Source organism: Lissotriton vulgaris, chromosome 7 (genome assembly GCF_964263255.1).
Source record: "Lissotriton vulgaris chromosome 7, aLisVul1.2, whole genome shotgun sequence".
Lineage (NCBI taxonomy): Eukaryota > Metazoa > Chordata > Amphibia > Caudata > Salamandridae > Lissotriton > Lissotriton vulgaris.
This window is the reverse complement of record NC_141695.1, coordinates 135,048,118-135,070,018: the sequence shown is the minus strand read 5'-3', so window position 1 is coordinate 135,070,018 and position 21,901 is coordinate 135,048,118. Positions and strand designations below refer to the sequence as shown.

The 21,901-nt window shown below is 48.1% G+C and overlaps 1 protein-coding gene across 1 annotated transcript in view; it reads left to right on the top strand.

Annotated features, from left to right (window-relative positions):
• The first annotated feature begins 514 nt into the window (after positions 1-514).
• Positions 515-21,901, top strand: part of LOC147701006 (phospholipase A2 inhibitor and Ly6/PLAUR domain-containing protein-like) — a 268,517-nt gene continuing 247,130 nt past the window's right edge. The window contains exon 1 of the mRNA XM_086929829.1: positions 515-617. Coding sequence (XP_086785955.1) covers positions 566-617 — 52 coding nt within the window. The 5' untranslated portion in view covers positions 515-565. The remainder of the gene's footprint in view (positions 618-21,901) is intronic.

The following is a 21,901-nucleotide window of genomic DNA, read 5'->3' as shown; positions in this document are numbered from 1 at the left end:
TAGTTTGCAGAGCGTCACAGAAAGTGATGCTTCGGCACCCCAAGGGGCTCATAAAATGCCCCTATGACTATCATCCGGATTGTATTTGCGCTCGAAACAGACTAGCTCCCCCCCTTCAATCCTCAACAAGGGAAATACCAGTTTTGTACTCATCCCTGATCCCCTGGCGTGTGACCGACACTGGCCCAGCCTCACTGGCCTTCCAGGACCCCTGAAGCCTGCCTGCTTCTTAGCTGAGGCCCGGTTGTTTTTAGATACTTCCTGATCGCAGCTGCAGCAACAGAGGCTGGCAGCATGTTATAACCTGCTGCTCTTCTGAAGAAACGAAACTGACACATCTAGTCACGCCCAAAACCAAACATGCTTTTTCTAAAAGCGAACTACCCCCAAATACTAATAACTGAATCCTGTGGTTAAACGTTCTAAATATATAGAATATTGGATGCAAGCCTCGCCCCCTGTGCAACTCACACTATATACTTCCACTCCAAGGGCCCTCGCCACACTCTAGGTACCAGATGATCAAAACCCAGACGCACTCAGCTCCGACCTGTTCTCCTGTAACATGAGGGTCATTCTAGCTGTCACCTGTATCCTGTCTGCGCTGCTGGCTAAAGGTGAGGCGTCTTCTCCCTATCATGTGCACCCCGTCTTCTCCACAGGCTGTATATGAGTCCCTCTCTGTCCATAACATTTTTTCTCTTTGCTCTACATGCTGAACACAAGTCTCTCTCTCTCTCTCTCTAACCTATATCCTCTCTGCTCTACAGGGTGAAGATGACACCCTCTCTCTCTCTATAACTTGTATCCTCTCAGCTCTACAGGATGAAGATGAGTTTCCCTCTTCTCTCTCTCTCACTCTCTCCCTAACCTATATCCTCTCAGCTCTACAGGATGAAGATGAGTTACCTCTTCTCTCTCTCTCTCTCTCTCTCTCTCTCTCTCTCTCTCTCTCTCTCTCTCTCTCTCTCTCTCTCTCTCTCTCTCTCTCACTCTCTCTCTAACCTATATCCGCTCAGCTCTACAGGATGAAGATGAGTTTCCCTCTTCTCTCTCTCTCTCTCTAACCTATATCCTCTCAGCTCTACAGGCTGGAGATGACAGCCTCTCTCTCTCTCTCTCTCTCTCTCTCTCTCTATAACTAGTATCCTCTCAGCTCTGCTGACTGAAGCTGAGGTTTCATCTCTCTATCTCGTGCTCCCCTCTCTTCTCCCAGCTGAACATGAGTCTCTGTTTTTAAGCTGCATCCTCTCTAGGCTGAGGGTGAGTCTCTCTCTTCACAACTCTCTGTATTGCTGGCTGAGGGGGAGGCATCTCCTCTCTATCACGCGCACCCGATTTGCTCTAAAGGCTGAAGATGAGTCTCTCTCTCTCTATAACCTGTATCCTCTCTGTTCTACATGCTGTAGTCTCTCTCGCTCTTTGTCTCAAGTGTGTGTGTATATATATATATATATATATATATATATATATATATATATATATATATCACACAAAAAACCATTGGTTTTAGGCCATATATAGTTAGGGATTTGCATTTACAAAACCTTATTTTACTCGCATAAAACCATTGAAATTCCATATATAGTTATAAGCGCTAACTATATATCGCGCACCCGCAATCCACTGCTGATGATGTCACATATTACATCATTCATGACATGGTTAGTGACATCACTGATGACATCACTGATGACATCTCAAATGACATCACTGATGACATCACTGATGACAACATGCAGTGACTGTATGTTTCTGTAAAGTTAAAATATCTCTTACATATTGAAGAATGAGTGGATATATAAGTGTCTGGATGAAGGATTTAGTAGGTGCATGACTGACTGTATGAGTGAGTGATTAAATGTGTCTCACTGAGTGCATGGGTTAGTGACTAAACTGTCTTAATTTGTGCATCATTATGTCTGTTGTTCTGTAAACTGCTGCATGTGTTGATAAGTAGCTATATGAGTAACTATATGGGTTATTGATTGGTTGCCCAAGTATTTGTATGGGATACTGAGTGTGTGTGTAGGTGGCTGGGAGGTGTATGACTCTGTGCATAGATGTGTGAGCAGTTGATTCACTAGATGTATGGTTTCAAAAGTGCATGTGGAAACAGCTGTATGGGCGGTTGACTGTGTGCATGAGTGCATTGGAGAGTGAATGGATATCTCAGTGCTACATGTCAAAGTAAGTACATATGTAAAACACAGTACATGTGAGAGTTGACATATATAAATAACTGTGCATAAGAGCCAGTGAATGTGTGAGTGGCTGTATGGATCATTGTGAACTTGTATCAGGGATTGTATAATAGAGTAAATATGTGTTAGTATATGTTTGAATAAGTAAATTTTGTATAACTGTATAGTTGAGGAAATGGAGGTGTGATTGATTCTTTGCATGACTGACTAGGTGTGTGAGTAACTCCATGGATGAGTGACAGTCTGTGAGTGTCTGTTTACACTGATTGTATCTAAGGTTATATTAGAGTCTGAAGAGGTTCATCGTATTATCACATGAATGATATCATCAGTGATGTTATCAGTCATGTCAAATGAGATGTTTTCAGTGATGTCATCAGTGATGTCATTTGAGATGTCATCAGTGATGTCATCAGTGATGTCACTAACCATGTCATGAATGATGTAATATGTGACATCATCAGCAGTGGATTGCGGGTGCGCGATATATAGTTAGCGCTTATAACTATATATGGAATTTCAATGGTTTTATGCGAGTAAAATAAGGTTTTGTAAATGCAAATCCCTAACTATATATGGCCTAAAACCAATGGTTTTTTCATTGAATTTTCAAGGTTTTGTAAATGCAAATTCCTAACTATATATCCACTATAACCTATGGTTTTTTCTGTGAATTTCATTGGTTTTTTAATAGCAAATATGAAAAGCTTTAAAATGTCAAGTACGTGATAGATAAAAACATTTTCGTATTTATGCACGCTGATGTGCTTTGAACGCTGCACCCCCCCCTCCCCTCTTTTGTCTTAGTAGTACTCTCTCTTTGCAGATAGTGAACGGTAGTTAACGCAAGCCTTTGCCCCCGTTGTAATCCGTCGTGCCTGCTTGTCTCTCCATTTGATTGATTGTTGTCCAAGCATTTACCGTTTTAGAATTGGTTCTCTTTGGATCATTCTCTATTTACAAACAAGCACAAAGTCGCAATACTCTGTTTAGTCTTTGCAGATAGTGAAAAATCGTGTAAAAAAAATAAAAGTAATCGAGCAAAATCAGTAGGCCACTAATTGGATCTCTTTTTGACCTCGCTAAAATAGAAATATTAGGAACAACCCTTCATGAGAAATACGAAAATAGTGAGATGAACTGAGCTCCACACCATGAGGGCTGCAAGACAGCTCGGCTCCATCACCCATCCCGCACAAAATAACGACAAACCCTATGCAAATATTAAAAATATAGACAACACACCAGCAAAGAAACAGGGTAAAACATTTTATTAAAAAACTATTTACATAACGTTGGTTTATAAGATGATGTCAGTAGTGGACCGATGTGTGAATAGATCAAAAGCAGCACAAGGCTCCAAGATCCGGATGGCAAGCTCCTGGATGTTGGGTGCCATAGTTTAGAGTTCTGAATTTGAGCCTTTTTCAATGCCTGTGCTTTGTTGAATCAAAATGGCGGCTTGACACAAAGCTGACTCAAGCGTTGCTACTGATGCTATGCAGACCAAAACTGGTTTTCAGTTTGTACATTTTTCTAGATTTTTCAATCCAAGTTTGGTTGACTTTGTAGAACGATGGCTTCAAATTTTCAACATACGGTGTGGTGGCGCTGACTGGGAGGGGGCGCTTCGCTCCTGCCCCCTCCCCAAGTAAGATTTTCATACGTGAAAGTATGTTAATGGTTTTGGTCCCTGAGATGCTTCGATGTCACTGCCATTCTCAAATAGCATAAGTTCTGGATGTTGGGTGCCATAGTTAAGAGTTCTGAGCAGTGCTTGTAACACTGTCTGAAGCTTATTTCCACCTACTGCAGCTTCACTATTCTCAAAGTAAGTGAGTGTCGTTTGTGGACCTGACTGCATTAGAAAACAATGTAATATGTTAGCTTCCTAAACAGCTTGACGGAGGCCCCTGAGGGGCGGTGTGATGGCCATGGACTCGGAGAAGACGCTTGGCTCCGACACCCTCCCCAAGTCTTATAGCACTGGTGTAGCCTGAGATCGCCCCCGACATAGGCGGCCGGCTCCCGGGGTCCGGCGGAACTTTTTGCCTTTTGATGACTCTTCAATTCTGGACCTTGTCCCACAATCCGTTTGACCTGAAGACAAGCTGTAGTGGGGCGCCCCTTTACCGTTTTAGTTGCCATTCCGCCCGCTTTTTCTACACTGTGCCTCTTCCGCCATTCAGCTGTTTACCGCCCGCTCTTGCGACTACAGCGTCTCGCTCATCATGTAGTTGAGTTGCTCCCGCTCTTGCGGTGCAGCGATAGGCGGCTGCCACAGGACTCTCAAAATGGCGGCCGGCTCTTCGGTTTTGGGCCTGGTCCACTAAAATGGCCCTGGGACACCTTGGAACTCGGACGCTTCCCTGATAGGGCTTGGGTCCCATTCTCGAAAAGCGTCCCCTCAGCCGTGAAGATTCTACAAAAGTCTTGGGGGCCTCCGACTCCCGCAGGCTTCTGGTGGGGAGCGGCTGCCATGATTGCTCGTGGAATGGCCACGACGGAGCTACGAGATGGTAGTGGTCTCATGCTGACGCCAGCTTTAGTCTGAAACATCCAGAAACACTGTAGACTACCAATTCGATCAGTTCCGGTAGCGCCCCAACATGACCCGGAAGAGAAGAACTTGCCCTCCCCTCTTTGACTGATGGTTCTTGTTGCCTGTCCCCTCTGTTGTCATTTAACAGAACTTTTTGGACTGCTGAAAGGGGTTGTGTTCTGAACGCTGGTTGGTGGAGACATTTTGACTATATTCTTGACCTACGTTGTCGCGTAATGCGTTATATGACACGCCGCGTTAGCGCACCCGGAAGTGATCCGAGGCGCGGCGCGCAGCGCGTAACGTAAGCATAACAGGTCATGTGACTTGTTAATAAAACTTTTCATTGGTTCATTTTACTTTTGTTAATTTAATGATGAAAAGCTTGGTCATATGACCTAAAAATTACGCTTTTTATTGTTTTCGAACAATATTTTTTTTTCAAACATATGTTATAATATTCCAGGCTAATGTACTTTCCCGGAAAATTTACAACTGTCTTGCAAGTAAAATATATTCCTTTTTCGAGAAAAAGGGCGTTTCTTCCTTCCATGACGGAGCCGTTCAGTAAAAGAGATTCGGCCTGCTGTCTTAGTCGCCGATACGCCTGATTATCAGATTCTTATCGATCACTTTATGTTGCAGACATGAAAAACACAACTGCCCTTGACCATTTATCTTTACTGCGTTCCTACATATTATACCTTTTATCCGTCATGTAATTGGACTGCTTTATTTCACTTGCCTTTTACTGATTCGAAAACAGTGACTAAAAGTAAAAACTTTACCAATGTAAATACTACTACCGTGTTTTGTTTTAAAAACCTTTATTGTGAAAATGTCAGTATACAAATACGGGCCTATAACCACGTGGGCCGGCCACGGAGCAAACTGAAATCGTATATGATGAGGAGACATTTACACTGTAGAGGAACGTAACGAGCGGGCCATTAGGTTGCAAGAACTAAGGTGTCTAACAGTTGCGGAATCGGTGGACATACATTTTGTAATTAAAATAGGACAGGGCCACTTACAATAACATTTTCTAGATATACATTTGCGGGCAAGGAGTTACGAGTCTCATTTATACCGGCGCCATTTTGGGCGAGGCCGGGCAGGTCCAAGATATAGTCAAAATGTCTCCACCAAAAATCGGCCAGACCAGAACCCCTTTCGGCCCTTTATGCTACAAGATGGTGTCTTCCATTCAGAAAATATTGTTGGCAGCATTTTGAAAGGAAACAGAAACAGCCGTTCTCCTAGTGAGTTTCACATTGTTACATTTAGGAAGAATGTTGAAGAGTAGTATGTGGAAAATCTGAAGCCATTTTTCTACAAACTCTCAATCAGACTTGGATGGAAAAAAAAACCTGAAGAATGTACAAACTGAAAACCAATTTTTGTCTGTATAGCATCAACAGTAACGCTTGAGTCAGCTTTGTGTCAAGCCGCCATTTTCATTCACTCAATAGCGTCCCCCTACACACATTCAGGGACCTGGTCGTGTCTTCAGATGAAACGGATTGTAGGAAAAGAAGCAGAAAGGAAAAGGAAAAAAGTTCCGCTGGACACCACCTTGGGCAATAGTGAAGCTGCAAAAGGTGCAAATAAGCTTCAGACAGTCTTCAACGTACTCTGATTCTTATAATAAACTTCAGATAGTCTTACAAGCACTGCTCAGAACTCTCAACTGAGGCACTCAACATCCAGGACTTGCCATTCGGATCTTGGCGCCTTGTGCTGGTTCCGACCTATTCACACATCGGTTGTGAGAAGTTGGCCTGGTATATAATGCTCACTAATTCTAGTGATCACTTTGTACCATGCCAAGCAACCCTTATGATGATGGTTGTAATTCAACCTTGTAGACCAGTTATCCTAGTGGTAACGTGGACAAAGCAGTCTTAGGCTAAACTCTGAAAGGCATGTGAAGCCAGCTGTTATACCATACACAACCCCCTTGAATACCAAATGAAAGGGACACCACACAGATATATATTGAAAATATATATTGATTTATTAACTATTAAAATCCCCTGGACTCTTTATGAGCACAGAAGCACAAGCGTTAAATCACAAGACAGTTTAAAATACACAAAAGTTGCACAATATGGATGAGCCCTAGGGGCCACCTAAACCATATACTAAATAAGTGGTATAAGGGATACCAGGAGGAAAGTGAAGAGGCCTAGGGCCTTGGGAATCGCTGGAGCTATTCGAGACTGGAGTTAACTAAGTCGGGAAAGGCCCACGGGACTCGGGTGCAGTGTCCAAAGTGCACGCACTTCTCAATACAAAGTCTATGGTGCGTAAAAAGCACAAAGTTAGAAAGTTAGGAACCTTCCGAGTGACCTACGGAGCTGAAACTTAAAACACAGGCCCTTGGGATGTGTACCAGTGCAGGAGCACCGGCGGAGCTGAGTTACCTCACCCACAGGAAGCGGGTGCACAGGGTCGAAGATGTGTCGGGTTTCGTCACGCTGGTCGATGGTGCTTGGAGCTGAAGATGCTGCAGGCGGCTCGATGAGAAGAGTTCCGGTGGATCCAAGGGTGGATCTGAAGAGTTGAAGACCTGAAAGCAGAGGGGACAGTGTTCAAAGTCACTAGCCAGTGACTACCGTGGAACCAGATTGGAACCAGGCGATGTCGGGTGCAAACAGGCGTTGTCGGGTAGCTTCTTTCTGCAGCCACGTGGATACCCGGGGTCGAGGACGTCCAGGAGTCGGTCACGAGCTGTCCCACGTAGGCTTCTCGCTGTTGGCGGTGTCGGCGACCTGATCGGAGCAAACAGGCCTTGGCAAATGCAAGCCACGCAGAAGTTGAAAGATGCTGTTCACTCGGACCAGCAAGGTCAGAGCGGGTGCTCCTTTTCACAGGAGCTTGGGTAGGTCTGGAGCAACCAGACCTGCTGTTTAAATCTTTGGGTTCGTCGCCAAGATGGCCGCTGGCCGCGTGGCTAGTGGCCGGGATGGCGCGTCGAGTGGCACAGTGCAAAAGGGCCCCACGCAGATCGTGGAGATGCTGGGGGACTGATCTTCGGTGCAAGGGCTGCTCGGTGGTGGGGGTTCTCAGTCCCCAAAGCACAACGTCGAGGATGCCTCAGAAGCTGCGCAGTCAGCTTTACGAGTGTCTTCCAAGAGGTCCGGTCCCACGTCACTCGGTGCCTCCACGGGTCCCTTCTTTGCAGGGACTGTGGATCGGGCTCTGAGAGGTCTGGGAATCTGGTTCTTGTCGGGCTCTGGGCTCGGGCTCCGGCGGGAGGCGGCGGCAAAGCAGACGTCGAGTTGCTGGTTGGTGCCTGTGTTCACAGGGTGGTCACTCCTTGGCCACAAGGGAGATTCTTCTTCAGTCTTCTGTGCAGCAGAATGTCGAAGTCCAGTCTTCTTCTTAGTTTTAAGTTGATTTCGGGATGATCTGCTGTGCAATGGCACTGCTCCCCTTCTTATTCCAATCTAGGGGGTGGATCACCTACTAGGTCCCTCCTCTGGGAGGAACCAGGAAGGGGGGCGGTTACACCCCCTTTCCTTTGTCCAGCTCCGCGCCAGGACTGGGGCTGGAAGGCCCCAGAACCGGTTTGGGCTGGCCTATGCACGGGGACACCTTGTGTGCCCCGGGCATGTCTGATTCTATTCAGCCCTGTCCTACCCAATACACAAAATCCTGTCTGGGGTGGTGCTCGCACCTCCCAAGGCAGGAAACTCTTTGTCCAGGCCACCATCTGCCGAGTTTCGGTCAGCAGCAGGAGGCCAGACTTGTGTCTGTGGTGGCAGCGTCCATTTTGTGAAGCTGAGGCTCTGTTTAACTTTAACCGGGGTTAGGGTTACACACATGTCGTATCCCTCTAGAAGGGTGGAATGCTATCCCCGTCGCCAGAATTGGCGAGGGGATAGTATTCCAATTCGTATGACACCTTACTCGACATGTTTTGGTAAAGCCAAACCAAAGATAGCATTTAACCGCGAGGATTATAATGCACTTAAGAGTATATGGTATGGCAATATCCCGGAACAGCTTAGGGAGTGGTTCCCGACAGCTGCAGACAGGCTCAGCTCATGCCAGAGCACCATCTCACATATTTCCAAGCACTCTGCCTCCAGGATTGATGAGGCCTTCCATAGGAGTGGCTGATAGGAACATATGTGTCCAGTTTAGGGTTAGGCACAGACATACTGTACCTAAGTAAGAGGTGGTTACACCGACTTACCCCAGCTGAGTGATCAGCCAGTTGTGTCAAATATGGAGGCCAGGCCAGGGGTGGCACAATACGTGCTGCAGCCCCTGGTAGGCCTTGGATACACCTATGCCCTGGGCCCCTAGGGTGCACTATTACAGGGGCTCATAAGGTGAACCAGTTCCAATTCGTAATGCACCTAGAGTGCATTGGCAGTAATTTAGAGAGAGAACAGCAGGCTGTGGGTCTGATTAGCAGGCCCACAGCCACATTAAGTCAGAAACCAGTGAAGCAAAAAGCAAAAATTTGGGGTGACCATAGGATAGCAGACCCTACTCTCCTACATAACCCCCCCCCAAACGCAGGGACATTAGACTAACCTTGACCAGTTGTGTCTTCATGTTCTAAGTGGAAGTACCTGGAGAGACCATCTGCGTTGCCATGGTCAGTCCCTGGGCGGTGCTCCACTGTAAAGTCCATCCCCTGTAGGGAAATGGACCACCTGAGTAGTTTGGGGTTTTCACCCTTCATCTGATTAAGCCATAGGAGGGGCTTATGGTCGGTCTGAATCTTGAAGTGAGTGCCAAATAAGTATGGTCTCAACTTCTTCAGGGCCCACACCACAGCAAAGGCCTCCCTCTCTATAGCTGACCAACGTTTCTCTCTGGGGGTCAGCCTTCTGCTAATGAAAGCAATGGGCTGGTCCTGGCCATCTACATTAAGCTGTGAAAGCACTGCTCCCACTCCCAACTCAGAAGCATCTGTTTGGACAATGAACTCTCTTGAGTAGTCAGGACTCTTCAGGATAGGTGCAGAGCACATGGCCTTCTTCAGGTCATCAAATGCCTTTTGACAGATTTCTGTCCACTGAACCTTTTTGGGCATCTTCTTGGATGTCAGATCATTAAGAGGAGTCACAATGGACCCATAGTTCTTAACAAACTTCCTGTAGTACCCAGTCAGGCCCAAGAAAGCTCTGACCTGAGTCTGGGTAGTTGGAGGGGACCAGTCCTTGATGGTCTGGATCTTACTCTCCAGTGGTTGAACTTGGCCTCCACCTACAAGGTGGCCCAGGTATACAACCTTGCTCTGCCCTATCTGGCACTTTGTTGCCTTGATAGTGAGGCCTGCCTTCTGCAGAGCCTCAAGCACTTCCTTCAGGTGGATCAGGTGATCCTCCCAGGTGGAGCTAAAGACAGCAATATCGTCCAGATAAGCTGCACAAAAGTCATCCAACCCAGTGAGGACTTGGTTCACCAACCTTTGGAAGGTGGCAGGTGCATTTTTCAAACCAAAGGGCATCACCACAAACTGATAATGCCCACTAGGGGTAGAAAATGCTGTTTTGGCTTTAGACTCCTCAGCTAACCTGATTTGCCAGTAGCCAGCTGTCAAGTCAAATGTGCTCAAATATTTGGCAGAAGCCAACTTGTCAATGAGCTCATCTGCCCTTGGAATAGGGTGTGCATCTGTCCTGGTGACAGCATTGAGTCCTCTGTAATCCACACAGAACCTCATCTCTCTCTTGCCATCTTTGGTGTGAGGTTTGGGGACCAGAACCACTGGGCTAGCCCAGGGGCTCTCTGAAGGCTCAATGACACCTAATTCCAGCATCTTTTGCACCTCAGTCTTTATACAGTCCCTGACGTGGTCAGGTTGCCTGTAAATTTTGCTTTTTACAGGAAGACTGTCACCAGTGTCCACCACATGTGTACACCAGTTAGTCTGACTGGGTGTCAATGAGAACATATGCCTGTATGCCTGTAGAACTTGTCTGCAGTCATGTTGCTGATGTTCAGTGAGGCTGCCACCTAAGGCCACACCATCAACTGAGCCATCCTCAGGGTTCTGAGTGAGCAGGTCTGGGAGAGGGTCACTCTCTTCCTCCTGTCCCTCATCTGTAGCCATGAGCAAGCCCATGTCTGCCCTGCTGACATATGCCTTCAATCTGTTCACATGGAGCACCCTGTGGGGGCTCCTGGGAGTTCCTAGGTCCACCAAGTAGGTAACCTCTCCCTTCTTTTCCAGAATTGTATGGGGTCCAGACCACTTGTCTTGGAGTGCTGCTGGGGCCACTGGCTCCAACACCCATACCTTCTGTCCAGGCTGAAATTCAACAAGGACAGCCTTTTGGTCATGCCAAGCTTTTTGTAATTCTTGGCTAGCCTCAAGGTTTTTGGATGCCTTTTCCATGTACTCTGCCATCCTGGAGCGGAGACCAAGTACATAGTCCACTATGTCCTGTTTAGGCTTTTTGAGAGGTAACTCCCATCCTTCCTTCACAAGACACAGGGGTCCTCTTACAGGGTGCCCAAACAACAATTCAAAGGGGCTGAAGCCAACCCCCTTTTGAGGGACCTCTCTGTAAGCGAACAAAAGGCAGGGCAGAAGGATGTCCCATCTTCGCCTGAGCTTTTCAGGTAATCCTTTAATCATGCCCTTTAGGGTCTTGTTAAATCTCTCAACAAGCCCATTGCATTGTGGGTGATAAGGGGTGGTGAACTTGTAGTTGACACCACATTCCTTCCACATAGCTGTCAAATATCCAGACATGAAGTTGGTACCTCTATCTGATATTACCTCCTTAGGAAACCCCACTCTGGAGAAAACTCCAAGTAAGGCCCTGGCCACAACAGGAGCTGTTGTGGTCCTAAGGGGAATTGCCTCTGGGTACCTGGTGGCATGATCCACTACCACCAGTATGAATCTGTGCCCAGATGCTGTAGGGGGATCCATTGGTCCAACAATATCAATCCCCACTCTTTCAAAGGGAACCCCCACCACAGGTAGTGGTATCAGGGGGGCCTTTGTTGTTCCACCTGCTTTACCACTGGCTTGGCAGGTTTCACAGGAGCGACAAAACTCCTTGGTGTCTTCAGACATGTGAGGCCAGTGAAAGTGAGGGACAAGCCTGTCCCAAGTCTTGTTCTGGCCTAGGTGTCCTGCTAAAGGAATATCATGAGCCAAGGTGAGTAGGAAGCCCCTAAATTGCAGAGGTATAACCAACCTCCTGGTAGCACCAGGCTTGGGGTCTCTAGCCTCTGAATAAAGGAGTCCATCGTCCCAATATACTTTATGGGCACCTTGAGCATTCCCAGCAGCCTCAGCAGCAGCCTGCTGTCTGAGGGGTTCAAGAGAAGGACAGGTTAACTGAGCCTGCCCCAAGTCTGCCCTAGAAGGTCCCCCTGTCCCCAGAAACTCAACCTGATCAGGTTCAAGTTCTTCAGGGACAGTTCCTTCAGGGGTCTCAAGATCAGTTTCCTGTGAAGCCTGATCCTCACTTGTAGGCAGTTGGGAAGGCGCAGCCTTAACCCTCCTGTTCTTCTTCTTGGGAGGTACTTGGTCCATTGTTCCAGGATCCAAGACCTGAGGTTCAGAGAGGCACTTTTTGGCCTGTGACCTGGTCACAGCAAGGACATGTGATGATATCCCTAACATCTCTGCATGAGTCCTGTACTCAACTTCTGACCATAGAGAGTTCTCCAGGTCATTGCCCAACAAACATTCTACTGGGAGATCAGCACTAACCACAACTTTCTTTAGGCCAGTTACCCCTCCCCAGGAAAAGTTAACAAGTGCCACACTATGTGTAGTAGTGACATTGCTGGCATTGGTCACCAGGTAATCATCGCCTGGCATGTATTGTCCAGGGTCCACAAAGTTAGGTGTCACCATAGTGACACTGGCACATGTGTCCCTGTAAGCTTGAGCCACTTTGTTGTTAATCAAAGGTGTCTGTCTGTATTTGCCCAGGTTACTGGGACTTATGTCAGGGGTCAAATCTATGTCCCCTTCACAAACCAGAACAGCCTGTGTAAGAGTTCTGACTAGGTCAGAATCTCCTTCAGTTCCCAAAGTGATTCCCACTAAACCCTTGGCTTGAGGACCAACACTGCTAACTGTACTAGTGGGTGCAGGTGCCTTAGGGGCTGCAGTGCTGGGGGCTCCACCCTTTTTACACTCACTTGTCCAGTGAGAGGTGTTCTTACAAGTTTTACACCAGGGTTTCTTCTGACCTTCTTTCTTCTTCTTCTTGGAAGTTTGGGACCCACCCTCTGTCTCAGTTTGGGGCCCTGTTGAAGACTTCTGGTCTTTAGTTTTCTGCTCCCCACCCTTCTGGTCTGTTTTCTTCTGGTCACCACCCTGGTTCTGGTTCTGGTTCTTTTGCTTAACTCTGGTTCTTACCCATTTATCTGCCCTCTTTCCCAATTCTTGGGGAGAGGTCAAATCTGAGTCAACCAAATGTTGATGCAACTGCTGGTTCTGACAATTATTTAAAATTTGTTCTCTCATCAGCAAATTATACAATCCTTCATAGTCTGTAACCTTGCTTCCCAGCAACCATCCCTCCAGAGCCTTAGTGGCACACTCAACAAATTCAGACCAGTCCTGAGTCTGTGTCTTCTGGGTATCTCTGAACATTAACCTGTACTGTTCAGTGGTTAAGCCTAACCCATCAATCAGAGCACTCTTCAGGACCAGGTAGTTTCTAGAATCCCCATCACTAACTGTGAGGAGTCTGTCTCGGCCTCTACCTTCAAAGGAGAGCCACAAGATTGCTGCCCACTGCTCCTGAGGGATCTGCTGTACTCTGCAGGCTCTCTCCATTGCAGTAATCCATTTATGGATGTCATCCCCAGCTTTGTAGGGGGGCACAATCTTACTCAGGTTTCTATTATCAAAAGACCTGTCTTTATCCTTGTGGATATTGCTGCCACCAGTGGGTTCTATTACCCCACTCTCTCTAGGCTGTCTTGCTCTAGCAAGTTTCTCTTGGGCCAGGGCAATCTCTAACTCTTGTCTCTGGACTCTCAATTCAGCCTCTCTAATTTGAGATTCTCTCAATTTGGTCTCATGATCCCTTCTCTGAGGGCTAGTCATCCTCCTTCTGGAGTGACCATGAGAACCTCTAGAAGCATAGGAGTTGTCAGAGTCACCTGAGTGAATCCTTCTCCTCCTAGGCTCCTGGTTAAGTCCACCTGAGGGTCTGAATGGGTTGTTACCTGATTCATTCCCAAGTTGACTTAAGTTAGCCTGGTTCAGTCTACTGACCAGCACCTGACTATCTCTGTCATCATCTGACTCACTGCTTTCCACCTCCTCCCCCTCTTCTTCTTCCTCTTCCTCTACATCTACTTGAGGAGCTCCAGTGATGGAGGCATCCTCATCTACTAGGATGATAGGGGCAGGGGGGTCTACAGTGTCATCCTCTGAAGGATGGCCTCCTTCAGCATTCCCTGTGGGGTTTGCTTTAGAGGTCTTTAGAGCTTCAGACTGATCCAAAAGCTCTCTTAGGTGGTCTGCAGTAGGGGAAGGCCCTGTCTTCAGACCCCTTAAGACACAAAGCTGTCTTAATTCCTTAAAGGGAAAAATAGCAAATTTGGATGGTGCCCTTGGAGGGTCACTCTCAACAGAGACATTCCCAGTGGAACCCTCTGCTCCAGACATTGCTCTAGTGTGGGTGGATGTGTTGCAATCTACCTACACTGGTGTTTACCTACTAAACCTATCTAGTAGTTGTAGCTAGGGTGTGCTACTCCCTTTGCTCTACAACAACTAAGTTCAGTAGAACTTAAGTATACTAGTCTTGTTTTATATGTACCTAGCAGGTACCTGTATGATCTTTCAAATGATAATCTCAAAGATTGTAATGGTAAAACAACAGCAAGCTCAGATCCCACCGCTGCCACCAATGTGAGAAGTTGGCCTGGTATATAATGCTCACTAATTCTAGTGATCACTTTGTACCATGCCAAGCAACCCTTATGATGATGGTTGTAATTCAACCTTGTAGACCAGTTATCCTAGTGGTAACGTGGACAAAGCAGTCTTAGGCTAAACTCTGAAAGGCATGTGAAGCCAGCTGTTATACCATACACAACCCCCTTGAATACCAAATGAAAGGGACACCACACAGATATATATTGAAAATATATATTGATTTATTAACTATTAAAATCCCCTGGACTCTTTATGAGCACAGAAGCACAAGCGTTAAATCACAAGACAGTTTAAAATACACAAAAGTTGCACAATATGGATGAGCCCTAGGGGCCACCTAAACCATATACTAAATAAGTGGTATAAGGGATACCAGGAGGAAAGTGAAGAGGCCTAGGGCCTTGGGAATCGCTGGAGCTATTCGAGACTGGAGTTAACTAAGTCGGGAAAGGCCCACGGGACTCGGGTGCAGTGTCCAAAGTGCACGCACTTCTCAATACAAAGTCTATGGTGCGTAAAAAGCACAAAGTTAGAAAGTTAGGAACCTTCCGAGTGACCTACGGAGCTGAAACTTAAAACACAGGCCCTTGGGATGTGTACCAGTGCAGGAGCACCGGCGGAGCTGAGTTACCTCACCCACAGGAAGCGGGTGCACAGGGTCGAAGATGTGTCGGGTTTCGTCACGCTGGTCGATGGTGCTTGGAGCTGAAGATGCTGCAGGCGGCTCGATGAGAAGAGTTCCGGTGGATCCAAGGGTGGATCTGAAGAGTTGAAGACCTGAAAGCAGAGGGGACAGTGTTCAAAGTCACTAGCCAGTGACTACCGTGGAACCAGATTGGAACCAGGCGATGTCGGGTGCAAACAGGCGTTGTCGGGTAGCTTCTTTCTGCAGCCACGTGGATACCCGGGGTCGAGGACGTCCAGGAGTCGGTCACGAGCTGTCCCACGTAGGCTTCTCGCTGTTGGCGGTGTCGGCGACCTGATCGGAGCAAACAGGCCTTGGCAAATGCAAGCCACGCAGAAGTTGAAAGATGCTGTTCACTCGGACCAGCAAGGTCAGAGCGGGTGCTCCTTTTCACAGGAGCTTGGGTAGGTCTGGAGCAACCAGACCTGCTGTTTAAATCTTTGGGTTCGTCGCCAAGATGGCCGCTGGCCGCGTGGCTAGTGGCCGGGATGGCGCGTCGAGTGGCACAGTGCAAAAGGGCCCCACGCAGATCGTGGAGATGCTGGGGGACTGATCTTCGGTGCAAGGGCTGCTCGGTGGTGGGGGTTCTCAGTCCCCAAAGCACAACGTCGAGGATGCCTCAGAAGCTGCGCAGTCAGCTTTACGAGTGTCTTCCAAGAGGTCCGGTCCCACGTCACTCGGTGCCTCCACGGGTCCCTTCTTTGCAGGGACTGTGGATCGGGCTCTGAGAGGTCTGGGAATCTGGTTCTTGTCGGGCTCTGGGCTCGGGCTCCGGCGGGAGGCGGCGGCAAAGCAGACGTCGAGTTGCTGGTTGGTGCCTGTGTTCACAGGGTGGTCACTCCTTGGCCACAAGGGAGATTCTTCTTCAGTCTTCTGTGCAGCAGAATGTCGAAGTCCAGTCTTCTTCTTAGTTTTAAGTTGATTTCGGGATGATCTGCTGTGCAATGGCACTGCTCCCCTTCTTATTCCAATCTAGGGGGTGGATCACCTACTAGGTCCCTCCTCTGGGAGGAACCAGGAAGGGGGGCGGTTACACCCCCTTTCCTTTGTCCAGCTCCGCGCCAGGACTGGGGCTGGAAGGCCCCAGAACCGGTTTGGGCTGGCCTATGCACGGGGACACCTTGTGTGCCCCGGGCATGTCTGATTCTATTCAGCCCTGTCCTACCCAATACACAAAATCCTGTCTGGGGTGGTGCTCGCACCTCCCAAGGCAGGAAACTCTTTGTCCAGGCCACCATCTGCCGAGTTTCGGTCAGCAGCAGGAGGCCAGACTTGTGTCTGTGGTGGCAGCGTCCATTTTGTGAAGCTGAGGCTCTGTTTAACTTTAACCGGGGTTAGGGTTACACACATGTCGTATCCCTCTAGAAGGGTGGAATGCTATCCCCGTCGCCAGAATTGGCGAGGGGATAGTATTCCAATTCGTATGACACCTTACTCGACATGTTTTGGTAAAGCCAAACCAAAGATAGCATTTAACCGCGAGGATTATAATGCACTTAAGAGTATATGGTATGGCAATATCCCGGAACAGCTTAGGGAGTGGTTCCCGACAGCTGCAGACAGGCTCAGCTCATGCCAGAGCACCATCTCACATATTTCCAAGCACTCTGCCTCCAGGATTGATGAGGCCTTCCATAGGAGTGGCTGATAGGAACATATGTGTCCAGTTTAGGGTTAGGCACAGACATACTGTACCTAAGTAAGAGGTGGTTACACCGACTTACCCCAGCTGAGTGATCAGCCAGTTGTGTCAAATATGGAGGCCAGGCCAGGGGTGGCACAATACGTGCTGCAGCCCCTGGTAGGCCTTGGATACACCTATGCCCTGGGCCCCTAGGGTGCACTATTACAGGGGCTCATAAGGTGAACCAGTTCCAATTCGTAATGCACCTAGAGTGCATTGGCAGTAATTTAGAGAGAGAACAGCAGGCTGTGGGTCTGATTAGCAGGCCCACAGCCACATTAAGTCAGAAACCAGTGAAGCAAAAAGCAAAAATTTGGGGTGACCATAGGATAGCAGACCCTACTCTCCTACATCGGTCCACTACTGACATCACCTCATAAGCCAACGGGGCACCCCACGCCGACTTTCGGCGCAGCATTGTAGGATGGCCACACCAGTGCGGCAACTTGCTGGACACATCGGGGCCATCCAGATCTCGGCGCGTTCGACTCACTGTACCGCAAGAGTGACCGCAACTCAGCTGGACACGCCATCTTTCGGCGCAGCATTGTAGGATGGCCACACCAGTGCGGCAATTTGCTGGACACCACCTCGGTGCCATCCGGATCTCGGCGCGTTCGAGTCACTGTACCGCAAGAGTGACCGCAACTCAGCTGGACACGCCGTCTTTCGGCGCAGCATTGTAGGATGGCCACACCAGTGCGGCAATTTGCTGGACACCACCTCGGTGCCATCCGGATCTCGGCGCGTTCGAGTCACTGTACCGCAACAGTGACTGCAACTCAGCTGGACACGCCGTCTTTCGGCGCAGCATTGTAGGATGGCCACACCAGTGAGGCAATTTGCTGGACACCACCTCGGTGCCATCCGGATCTCGGCGCGTTCGAGTCACTGTACCGCAACAGTGACCGCAACTCAGCTGGACACGCCGTCTTTCGGCGCAGCATTGTAGGATGGCCACACCAGTGCGGCAATTTGCTGGACACCACCTCGGTGCCATCCGGATCTCGGCGCGTTGTGCTGCCTTCGGCCTATTCGCACATCGGTCCGCTACTGACGCCGCCTCACGTGCCAACGGATTTTCTACGCTTTTTGTAGCCCTATGCCGCATAACAGGTCATGTGACTTGTTTATAAAACTTTTCATTGGTTCATTTTACTTTTGGTTTCCTAAAGATGGAAGGCTTGGTCATATGACCTAAAAATAACACTTTTCATTGGTTTAGAACATTTTTTTTTCCCAAACGATGAAAGCCCCACCTTGTTTCTGGATCATTCAGACTGAAGCTGGCGTCAGCATGAGAGCACCACCATCTCGTGGCTCCGTCGTGGTCATTCCGCGAGCAATCATGGCAGCCGCTCCCCACCGGAAGCCTGCGGGAGTCGGGGGCCTCCAAGACTTTTGTAGAATCTTCACGGCTGAGGGGACGCTTTTCGAGAATGGAGCCCAAGCCCTAGCAGGCAAGCGTCCGAGTTCCAAGGTGTCCCAGGGCCATTTCAGTGGACCAGGCCCAAAACCGAGGAGCCGTCCGCCATTTTAAGAGCCATGTGGCAGCCGCCTATCGCTGCACTGCAAGAGTGGAAGCAACTCAACAACATGGTGAGCGAGACGCTGTAGCCGCAAGAGCGAGCGCAACTCAGCTAGATGGCCGCCACCTGGGGAGGCCCGTTCACGCCGCCTCCCCCACCCCCGGGCCGCCGCACGCCAATTTTCGGAGCAGCATTGTAGGATACCAAAACCAGTGCGGCAGTTTACTGGACATCACCTGGGTGCCTGTCGTACATGTTGTGTCAGCCATGTGACACTGGACACAGTCCCATCAACATCTCAACGCGTTCTGCTGCCTTGGGACTATTCGCACAACAGACCGCTACTGACGAGGCCTCCCCCCGCACCACCCGGGACGCCCCACGCTGTTTTTCTGTGCTGCATTGTAGGATCCCAAAACCAGTGCGGCACCCAGGCGACATCACCTGGGTGCCGTCCAGAACTCTGCACGTTGTGCTGCCTTGGGACTATTCGCACAAAAGACAGCTTCTAACCATTGTTGCTTTTTGTGTTGAAAAATGTTTAAATGTTTTTAGTTTTTGTTCCGTTCGTTATAGTTAATAGTTAATAAAGTTTTATAATCTTACTTTGTTGGAGTGTTATCTATTTTTTTAAAAACGGGTGAATGGGGCCTTGAATCGGGTTATTGTCATGTGTGGGCTTTGGAAGTGTGCTGCTGCAGGATCGGACATTTCAAACTCAAATGCACGTTCTTTTTCTTACCTTTCCGAAGCATGGAGCGCAATAGCAGGCAGAGAAAGGGTGATGCACGTGTTGAACACTACCTGACCTGGCAAGTTGCTGGCAGTGCCCTCCCCCCCGCCCGCTCCTGAAAGAGGACACACACACACCGCCGCCCCGAGTACTTCACAAATTTTTAAAAGACCATGCGCTTGTTCATGAGGCTTAAATGGTTTATCACCTCTTCTAGAACCCCTGCATCGACCCTCTGACGTTTCCTGGAAAAATTACCATGTAACACAATACCAAGCCCTGTCAGCTGAAACCCCCAAGGAATCGTGGGGCATATAATCAAGGGGGTTTATCTCCGCTTTTTTGGCTTTAAAAGCCATGAAAGCGGAGATAAAATTATCTCCCTATTACCAAGCTGTCGCTAACACCAGTTAGTGACAGCTAAAAGGAGATAGCGACCATCTTGGGCCCCGCTTTGCATGTCAGTGATACTTATCACTAATGACATGCAAAGTGGCGTGCCAAGATGTTAGCGACTGGAAACAGTCCCTAACATCGCTATCTTCTATTACCAACTTTTGGAGATATTCGCGCTAAGCGCGAATATTTCCAAAATCTAACACCTGCCCTGAGCAGTTCTTAGCCATGTTATCCAATGGGAGGTGGATAACATGGCTAAGAGCATTTGCTCGATAATACATGAATATCGCTGACTTTTCTGCGATAATAGCAAGGTTTATCTGCGATAAAAATCGCCGATGTGCGGCGATAATTTTTGTCTCTAAACAAGTTAGAGACAAAAATTATCGCTAGTTGTTCGTAATATGCCCCCGGGTTTTTGCTTGCAGAAATCGGGAGGCGGGAGACTAGCACTGAAATCAGTAGTCACACGCCTGAATCGGGAGGGTTGGCATGTCTGAATTCTCTACAGCTGGGGCCATAAACTACATCCGCAGGGGTAGGTGATAGCCTAGGTCCGGCCTGGACAATCGGACACAGAGGAAGAGGAGTGTCAGAGGGTGCGGTAGTGAATAGGGTGAAAGGGAGGTGTCGGGAGGGCACAGGGTGTGATTCTCAGAGAAGAGCAGCGCAGATGGGGGGAAGTATATGGCCCATGCATGAGAGAGAGAGCGGGGATGACCAGTCCGTGGGGGAGATGCTTGCGAGGGTGGGGAGCCATGCTGAGGATCGGCGGCGTGCAGAGAGTGGGCCTGGTCAAGGCATCTAAAATGGCTGCCGTGCACGACAAAATTGTGGCATTGGACAAAAAGGCAAGATGGCGCAGACAATGTTTATCAATAAGGATTCATTTATAACAAAATATTTACTCGCAGTGACAAAATGGTGGTCAACACTTCCTGATTTCCATCGAATCGAACGTTAACAAACGTCACGCAGCAAAAAAAAAAAAAAAAAAAAAAAAAAAGCTCACGCACAGAGCAGTTTTTAACCATGTTATCCAATGGAAGGTGGATAACACGGCTAAGAGCATTTGCTGGATAATGCATGAATATCGCTGACTTTTCAACGATATTCATGCATTGTGGCCGATGTGCGGCGATAATTTTTCTCTAAACAATTAAAACGAAGCACAAAATGGCGAATTCCCGTTTCGCTACCAGTTTGCGGCCCAGTTCGCGGCCCGTGAAGCGCTTCTACCGTGAAAAATCATTTTTTTTTTCTTTTCCCCACGGGACCCTTTAATAACCCCAACAACATTCCTAGGGGGTCAAGAGGGGTATACCTTGCCCCCTTTCAATAAATTCCCCCTTCGTTTTTCACCTCTTCTTCTCTCTCGATCCTACCGAGAGACAAGATGGCGGCCGCTCCGGACTGTTTAGAATGTTGACAGACACCGGAGAGCCAATCAGCTTTCTGCGCGCAAAGTTCCGATAAGCGAAAAGTACGCGGACCGGATCGCTGCCCGGAGCGCTGTTACAGATATATATCTTGATTTAAACGTTAATTTCTCAAAATCCACTGAAGCACATATATTGAGACCTAGCAAAGGCACATCGGGCTAACAGTCCCTACAATTTTGCCAAGTTTCGTGCAAATCCATTCAGCCGTTCGAGCTAAAAGTGAGTCCAACCGCCCTATGGAAAACTCAATGTAAAAAACGCGTTTTGGGACCCCCCTTTTTTCTCAGCCCCCCCTTGACGAAACCCCACCAAATTTTCAGGGGCTGCTCAGAAACAAAATGTGCCATTTTCCTGAAAATTTCAGCCGATTCCGTCCACAAACGCCAAAGTTATTAGACATAGAATTTTCAGAAATCCCATAGGGAATTAATCCTAACTATATATACCTACTGGCGACCGCCAGTAGGTAATATATATATATATATATATATATATATATATATATATATATATATATATATATATATATATATATATATATATATATATATATATATATTATATACACCTTTATCCTCCTCTGCTCTACAGGCTGAAGATGACCCTCTCTCTCTATGTATCCTGAATCTTGGCGGCTCTGCTGGCCGCAGGTGAGGCGCCTTCTTTCTATCACGTGCACCTCCTTCTGCTCTAAAGGCTGAAGACGATTCTCTCTCATTCTGTGACCTTTATCCTCCCTGCTCTCCAGGCTGAATATGAGTCTCGCTCTCTATATATCCAGTATCCCCGGC